The sequence below is a fragment of the Hylaeus volcanicus genome, unplaced genomic scaffold (genome assembly GCF_026283585.1).
Source record: "Hylaeus volcanicus isolate JK05 unplaced genomic scaffold, UHH_iyHylVolc1.0_haploid 8129, whole genome shotgun sequence".
NCBI classification, from domain to species: Eukaryota; Metazoa; Arthropoda; class Insecta; order Hymenoptera; family Colletidae; genus Hylaeus; species Hylaeus volcanicus.
In genome coordinates, this window is record NW_026531867.1 from 111 (window position 1) to 9,270 (window position 9,160).

Sequence of the window (9,160 nt, forward strand, 5' to 3'; positions counted from 1 at the left end):
CCAACAATCACACCCAATGTAGGCCCCACGTTACTTTCAATATAAAGAGTCAACTGAAAATTTCTTTCCGTAAGGCCAACTCCTGACTAGGTACAATAAACCAACAGTAGGCAGACAATTGGCTCTACTACATTTCAATAAAACAAAAGTCGAAAAACTTGCCCCGTCGTTGTGCCGGCAACAAAGCTTTTCATTTGTTTTCATTTTTGCTTTAATTAAAGTAAAAATTAAAGTAGACAAATTTGATGAATAATCAATTAATAAAGTTCAATATACTGTACATAACAATATTTCAGTGAGCCAACTATGGCCCAACGATAGAAAACCGCGAGTATTATTCATAAATAACAATAGAAAAAAACTCATTTTAGAATATAACAACAGGTTCTTGTTTGTAACAAGATTTCTACAACGTCTAAGGACAACGTTTAAGCGTTGGAATGCTTTGGTTGGTCCGACATAGTATTATTGTTGCAAGTTTCTTGTTAATTAACCAACTATAGTAATTGTTGGCCCAACATTGGGTAATTGTAGGAAAATGTCATAATCCTTTTAACGTAGGCCCTTATTTGGGCATTTGTAGGCAAAAGCACTAACTATATCCCAACTATTGGAAACCGTTGGTCAACCATAAATGCTACGAGGGTACAGTGTACGACGTAGATAGCACCGCGTCGGGGCGCCTGACCCTCGCGACACCAGGTATGTCTTACGGTCGTAGAGTCTGAGACGGAGTTCTACTCCTTGCACATCGTCAGGAGTCCAGGACCCGACTTGCATCCGTCTCACTGCACTTTTGGGACTTACTGCGCCGCGCCGAGAACCTGGACTTTGCCTGACGTGTGCAGAGAGTAGAAGATTAGTCTTTCTCTCGAATCAGGCGCACTAGAGGACGGCAACCGATCTCTGGCCATTCACACAGTTGGCTACTACACTTATGACATGAAGTAATAGTGACCGAAGTGAAGAACGGAGTTGCAAGTCCGATATGGACTTACGAACAAACAAAATAACTGAACAAATGATTAGTAATTGTGTCGGTCGAGGGTCGCGGCTCGCTTGTGCCTCCCAAAGTAGAGAAGGGGAAGAACGAACAACAACCGCGTAACGGTCGATTCGAAGGCTCGTTGAATAATTTTCGTGAAAATAATTCGTGAAACATTTGTATCACGGCAAAATCATATTCCCCATCATTGTTTAAATAATGAGTATTGTTAATGATGAACGATAAAAACAAATGCAAAATATAATATCAATACGGTCTCGTATTTGTTAATTTAAAAGATTAGTCTCTGTTGCTTCTAAAATTACTTCTAAAATTTGTTTAAAGAATACAAACAATCGGATCATCACTCGCCAAATTAATATTGAGTGATTGATTCAAATGGATCGAATTTACGGAGTGCGTGCGTTTCGTCTCGGAATTGTCAGTAGACTCATTGGTAGGGCTGCATCTGACAATTCCTGCCCTAGACGCGTCGTTTTTCTTGTTATATGAATTTCGATATCGTTGGTTGAGTCTCGATATTACGACTCTTTTTCGACCAACGCACGTCGAGTACGCTAAATGATTGGTTGAGTTCCGTGTTGAACTCTATTCTACCAATCACTCGTAATTCGATATATCAATTGGCTGAATCCAAAGATTATTCGGCATCATTCGACTGATTGATTATGGAAAACGAAGATGGTTGACGAAGTCTCGATGATCGACCTCAGTCAATCAATCTTACGTTGATTGCTGTACAATCAGAATAAGCCGAATATCAAGGATTCTAACGACCAATTGATATGTGATTTTAATTCAGAACTGTGTCTGATATCGCGTCCGTTTACCTTAATACGAACACTTTTTGATTAGAACCGTGTCTGATAAGCTCGATCGTTTTCGGTCAAAGGTCTATGAAAAACTGAAAAACTGCAGCTCGATTCGATTATTTCGTTGACCCCTCTTGGGGAAAGAGGAGAAAATCGAGTGAATTGCATTCAAGTATGCGGGGAACTCTGTCAATGGGTCAAGACAAATAAATTCTACATGAGTGAAACGAGAAATATATTAATTCTGTCTTTGGTTAGCCGTGTCCACATCCAATCGATATATTGATTTTTCGGAACAGCTGATTCGTCGCTATTTGGCTAACGGCAGGTTCTCGAAAGATCAAGACGGTTGAGCGACTCTGAGTGAAACAGAACAGTCTCCTTCCTAGTCGTTCATTTTTCAAATCTCATATAGGTTATCAGAAATACTAATCAATATTAAATTGAAGTAACATAACATAATAATTACTAACATTAGTTTAATAGCCGATTTAAGAATAACAAGAAGAAAACTAATTAAAATACGCAATACTTTCTGTGACCTTGTAACAAACCCTTGGATTTTATAATTTATAGTCAATAATTTCGAGAAAAGAATTGAAAGAACTTATATTAATATAACGTTTATAGATCGGCAGCACCAAACACGAAGTAACCAACTTCATCGTATCAGACTTGAAGACAGACGTTCCGTACAACTTCAAAATAACAGCAAAGAACAGTGTTGGAACTGGACCACCGTATATAGCAGAAGAATCGATTGCACCTGGCAAACGAATCAGTAAGCAAATCAAGCTACTTGCATTTCAAACTATGCTATTAATTTCTCACGTGCTGAATTTTAAAAATTTCATTATGACCAAATTTAGCATGAAAGCTAATAATGGTAGAGGAATTTTAATAATTCTGTGCTGTAATTCATTTTCTTTAAACTCTCAAATGACGTTGTGAGATCTTTTCCATTTAACCCTATGATGACTTTTGAAGTATATTTATATTATTTAATCAAGGCTAGATAAATAGAATGGAAGAATTGTCTGAGTTGCATGTTGAGAAAATTATAATTAATTTTAAATTTCTGTGTCATATGACTCCATAACAGTATTTACCATAGTAAAGTATACTATATTACTATATTTTTAATGGAACGCCATTCACATGCCTGCAAAGTACCTATAATTTAATTAAGCGGAAATTAATAATTAAATAAAGCAAAATAAGTTATAAATATTCTAGAAATGTGTAGATTCAAATGAGATCTCCAAAATTGCCCAAGAATTGAGTGTATTCTTTATTATCACAGGATCAAAAATATTAGCCACACTTTGATGAATGAATATTCTTGATTCTTACATTGATACAAATTTTTAACTAACAACGTCATTTGTATATATAAAATGACAGACACATCACTGAAGGATAAACCAATTTGTACCTAATGCTTCATCATTTTATCGATATTATTTTCTTCTCTATAATATACTCTGCATTTTTAAAGCTTCGCTTATTTAACGCTTTCGCTATCTCTCAGAAATAACAAAGCTCACCGAAACCAGCATGTACGCTCTGCTAGGTATATTCCCATCGACGAAAATGGTCGTCAGCAAAAGTGAGTGCCATGATCTTGACGTACCCTGCTTATTAAATATTAAACCTGTCCCCTTTCTCTCGTATAACTATCTCAAATCAATTTCAGCACCACCATCGAGTCCTCAACACGTACAGGTGACGAACGTTACCAGCAAGAGTGTAACTCTCAGTTGGTCACCGCCGGCTAGCACAGGAGGCACCGAACTCACAGGTGATTTAAACGAAAAAGGAACTTTTCTATATATGTATTGAAGTTTCCAAAAATATTTTGTCTTTCAGTCGTCCCCTTCTCAGCTATCATATTTATATCAATATTAAATCGACTCTACCCATAGTTTAAATATAGTAAAATGAAATTCGTTAAAAAGGAAGGTAGGCATTTGTTCCTTGGCTTAACAAGTGGAATACAATACAATGCCTATAATTAATTATAACGACCAACTGTTTGTCATATACCAACATGATGAAATAGCATATTCTAATTATAAACGTATCATAATAAAGATAAATATCAATCTCAGTCACTTTTAGACTACGTACACTTTGATTCAATATTCATAAATGCAATAGATACAGTAGATCCTTGATTATTGCATGAATGCTTCGTTCATTGCAAAAATTTTCAACCCTCTCTTCCTGCAGTAATTAATGTTCTACCATACCTTTTCATCTAATCTTTGGGGGTACTTAAAATTAAAGAAAATTAAACCTCTGAAGTCTGGTTATGCATCAAGTCAAGAATTTCTACATCTTACTACTACGACCAAATAACTAAACATATTTCGACTTTTAACAGGATACGTGATCGAGAAGAGGCCACTAATTGGAAAGGGAGCAAGATGGACGAAAGTCGTCACTTTGGACGCCACGACGCTTCAGTATTGCGTTGAGAACTTAAAAGAAAGCGAATTCCTCTTCAGAATCTTCGCTGAGAACAACGTTGGGCTCAGTACACCGACGAATTCGGAACCAGTAACGTTAAAAACACATGCTAGTGAGTAACCAGTCTAAGGGCATTCAATTTTGTTCTCTAACTTTATATTTAAAATTGTGAAATTTTCTTTTACAGCTGTACCATCACCACCCACGGCACCATTGGAAATCAGACAGATCGCAGGCAACACAGTGGTGATTTCCTGGGGCAGACCAGAGTCCGATGGCGGGGCGCCATTAGAGGGCTACAAAATCGCCATTAGGGACGCCAAGAAGACGATGTGGATGGAAGTAGGTCGCGTGAACGCAGACGTCCAGAAACTTAACATCAGAGACCTCCAGGAGAACCACATGTACCTGATCAGAATCTTCGCCAGGAACGAAATCGGCTTCAGCGATCCTTTGGAATCCGACGAACCATTCAACATTGTACCAGTTTCCGGTACGATCTCTCTGCATTATATCGCCGTATTTGAATCACGCTGTAACTGCGCCAAACTATAGTCATATTATAATTCAATCAAAGAATTTTCAAATTTTTTGAAACTTAATTTAGTAATCTAATTCGAAAAACGACAATATTTTCGTTACTTTTGTTATCAAAATTATTTTTTCAAGCAAGTAAAATTGTGATAAAACAAAGAATGAAACAGACTGTACCTATAATAATCCTAGAATTAGACATTCACTATCGAAAGCAGTTTTCATACTAATTGATACCATTTGCAGCAGACTTTAAGGGGGTATCCTGAATTAGGAGGTCTAAAACAAGCTGTTTTTCGTGAATTTTTTTAGAATGAAAAAAATAATTAATTCCATCGATCTTTTTATTCTATTTTCATGCATATTTGAGTCGACTGTAATGCACATTGACATTCACAATTGAAACCTCCTATCGGCGGAAAAGATACAGGTCGTAATTTTGGTTTGACACAAAAAAACCAAAAGAAATTTTCATTTTCATACATTTGTCTTCTATGTGAACTAAGAAAACCCCGCAAAAATGGTGAAATGTGAAATTACTGCAAGTTTGATGAAAAGAACGAGTTCTTTGAGTGAAAAAGTCACTTTAACCTGATAAAAAAGTTGTTTAAAATTTTTTTTGTATGAATTTTCTTAGTTCACATAGAAGAAAAATGTATGAAAATGAAAATTTCTTTTGGTTTTTTGGTGTCAAACCAAAATTACGACCTGCATCTTTCCCGTCGATAGGAGGTTTTAATTGTGAGGTGGTCTACACCTCAATGTGCTTCGCAGTCGACTCAATTTGAATATTTCTTCTTGAAAAAATGTTGTACAGACTACTCAAATATGCACGAAAATAGGATAAAAAGTTCGATAGAATTAATTATTTTTTTCCATCCTAAAAAAATTCACGAAAAACAGCTTTTTTTAGACCTCCTAATTCAGGATACCCCCTTAAAGGGCTTGTATTTGTTTAACAATTGCGAAGCTAGAAATATGATAACTGAAACAACTCCTAATTTCACATAGCTACAATATACCAAATGTCATTAGCAAATTCCTTACACAGCACAGACCTAGGAAAGCAAACGATTTAGTATACATATACCCTCATTCATAAGTAACTAAATACTCTCAATCAGAATGAATATCTATATAATGTCACTAATCTATTAATGAATATCACTTGTTTTTCTATATTTAGTTTGTGTTTCATTAAAGAATATATTTTATCAGCAGTTTATTTACTAAGGCTCTACTGAAGTAATCAACGTATTTTAAGTTTGTTAGAGAAGTTCCGAACTCTGAATTTGTCTTATTTTCCAGAACTGTCGGTAGTGGAACCAATTGCGGAAGCCACAGAGAAAGGTGAAACTGCATCGCTGAGCTTCAGCACAGAAAACACGAGTTCATGGCTTCGGGAACACAACATGGACGCCGACATTCACTCGTACGCGAGGGCGAGACTTCTCAGACAAGACGAATACTTCTTCCGCATTTGGCACTATGCTAAGAAGCTCTTCGAATAAGCATTTTTACGATTTTATTGTGGAGAAAGTGGGAAACGAACCCGTTCGTTCTTCTTCTTATCAAGGACCATAAGAAATTTAACTCATAAGACACCAAGAAAGAAAAAACTTAGAAAACAGTAGGGCACAGAATTAATTACCAATTTTGTACGATACGGAACATAAATCTTTCTTTTTCTCTAAAGAGAATTCGAATCAGGTGTATTTATACGATTTTCTTCTTTCACGAAGTTTTTACTACACGATAAAGAGATATATGGTGAAGAGATTGGGAAACGAACTTGTTCGTTCTCCCTCCTACCGAGGACCATAAGAAACTTAAGTCATAAGACACGAAAGAAAATGAATTATGGAAACAGTAGAGCAGTTTCAATGATCAATTTCATACGATATAGAAACAAAATCTGTCTATTTTCCAAAGAGAATTCGAATCGGGTGTATTTATACGATTTTCTTCTTCCACGAAGTTTGTATACAGTTAGATAACGACTTCTGATATGTACGATTTTCGATGTTTCATCGTATTAGAAACAAAGAACGATGTATCGTTGAATTGTTCCTCCCTAGAATCGAACGTGTAGCGGCTAGATTTAAACTAAGAATCGATGATACTGGATGGGTGTAGAATCTAGTCAGCGTAGAGTAATGTATTTTTTCTTTTTTTTTTTCTTTCAACGGACCAAGACTTCCTCACGCATACTTGGAATTGATACGGGGAGCCGAAGGGTGCCGTTTAGCTCTTCCGGTTCCCAAAATATACGCCGTCTCTTCGTAGCCGTGTCGTTGGAAATTCGAGTCGAATAGACAGGATACATCGCCATGTTCGTTTTCTTCAAAGAAACCAAGAAATAGTATAAAAATTTCTAACATGGACGCTTGCAGGTCCAATTTAAGACAATAGAATAGTCTGGTACATGCGTGTGTTTTTAATTGACCTCATGTTTGAATTCTCTTCGATAAAATATTATTATAAAAGTAACATCAATTTTATTAATTTTATTAGATCGGTGGTACACTTATTTCAGAATTTTACCAAAGAGGACCCAATCGTGTGAAAGAATAATATACTAATGAAAAGTAGACTCATGCCTGCATCAGACTATATCATTGCTCTAAATTACACCTGTATCGAAAGTCTTTACGATGATTTCTTTTGAAATACACATTTTATCTTAATATTAATATTTAAATAAACAAAAGCATTAAAGATTTATTAAAACCCATCGTAAAGCTTTCAGTATACCGTTTCTTTGTTTCAAGACTCCATTAAAATTTAACGAGACGTTCATTGATAAGAAGAAAGGTGAATCGAATCGACCCGTCGTTCGGGCGAATTTCCAGTTACGCGAATGTAAGAAAGAATCGTCCTAACTTCCTCGAGATTCCTTTTCATACAAAGAATGCTCTGATCGAGCTAAGGAAACCCCATCAACCCCCGAGACTCTCGGAGAATGTGATAATCGATCGCTGGTAAATCGAGTACCTTGCGCAATGAAGTGATTTAAGAACGACTAAGGATATACGTATCCCCCTCACAAAAACCCCTTGAAACCATATCCACCTATATTCCTCCCCAATGTCACAGATGTCCTTTGTATTTATATTATCGCGAACGGAAAGCAGCGCTCAGTTACACACCCGAGTTTGCGAGGATTACTTTTAGTATTTATTCGTAATTGTAATAATGTATATTTTATTGTTACTTGTTACCATTACCGTTATGATAATTCTTAATAAATTGCCGTCGGTATCGGTGCCGACGTTGATGCGACTGGTCGATAAAGACTAGAATTACACAACGAAGAAATGCCACGCGCGGTTGGTGTCGCGAGACGTGCAAAATATAGATGCAAAAACACCATCAAAACATTTCACCAACGACGCGTCGCATACTTCACGTTATATACAGTAAGACATTTTGCGAATTAAATTATTGCAAATCGTATGGTTTGGTGTTTCTATATTAAACGAACCTGATTATTGAAAGACCTTACCACTTATCCTCAAAATGTGAATACTACTTCAATGGGCAGAAAATCGATAAGATTTTCGTAACAATTAATATTCTACCTTCTTTTGTAAACAATTCACATTACTATCCTTGTGAAATATATTTTCAAATTCAACTCTTTACAATTGTAGTTTTTAAAGGTGGTAATTTTTATAATAGCCGTATTTGTGAGAATTGTCTTTTAATAGCAAGCAATTAGTCAATCATAAGGAAAGCGCGATTCAAAGTTTCTAGGCGTAAAACAAAATTTTTAACGAAAACATATGTATTGATGACTTAAGGAGAGAAGCCACCTACACGCGAGAAAATCTAAGCGATATTCAACAATTCTCTTTTCGAAAACAATCGATTTAATAAAAGATCTATTTACTCGGGATTGCTATTCATATATTGAGTAACTAGTCTTCATTTTTAAACTTTTAAACTATCACAGTTTCTGTTGTGTTTCCCGGGTATTTACGCTCAATTGAATATCCATCTAGTGGCGAATAAACCGAACTAATTGAATTGAATTGAAATACTTTTTTATTGGGTAATCCTTAACGGACTGTTTACCCCTTTATACATACGTATTTGCATAATTAAACTAATTGTCTAAATACATTATAGGTTAATTTAATTCCTGGCTTGTTATCAATATATACAGGGTGTCCCAAAACTCGGGGAGGAGCCGGAAATGGGGGGTAGCTGAGACGATTCTGAACAACAATTTCCTTTGCAAAAATGTCGGATGGGGCTTCGTTAAGGAGATATTAAGCGAAAACCCCGACCAATCAGAGCGCGCGTAGACCGTTGGAGCGGCCGCGGTAGCGTA

General features: G+C 36.0%; 1 protein-coding gene across 1 annotated transcript; it reads left to right on the forward strand.

Annotated features, from left to right (window-relative positions):
- Nucleotides 1-2,448: 2,448 nt before the first annotated feature.
- On the forward strand, nucleotides 2,449-8,722 carry LOC128882248 (titin-like; the record flags this gene model as incomplete). The annotated part of the gene is made up of 5 exons (XM_054133834.1): nucleotides 2,449-2,599; nucleotides 3,515-3,619; nucleotides 4,205-4,402; nucleotides 4,478-4,783; nucleotides 6,133-8,722. Coding segments are annotated over 5 exons (963 nt in total), but the record flags the coding sequence as incomplete, so codon positions are not given.
- Nucleotides 8,723-9,160: the final 438 nt, after the last annotated feature.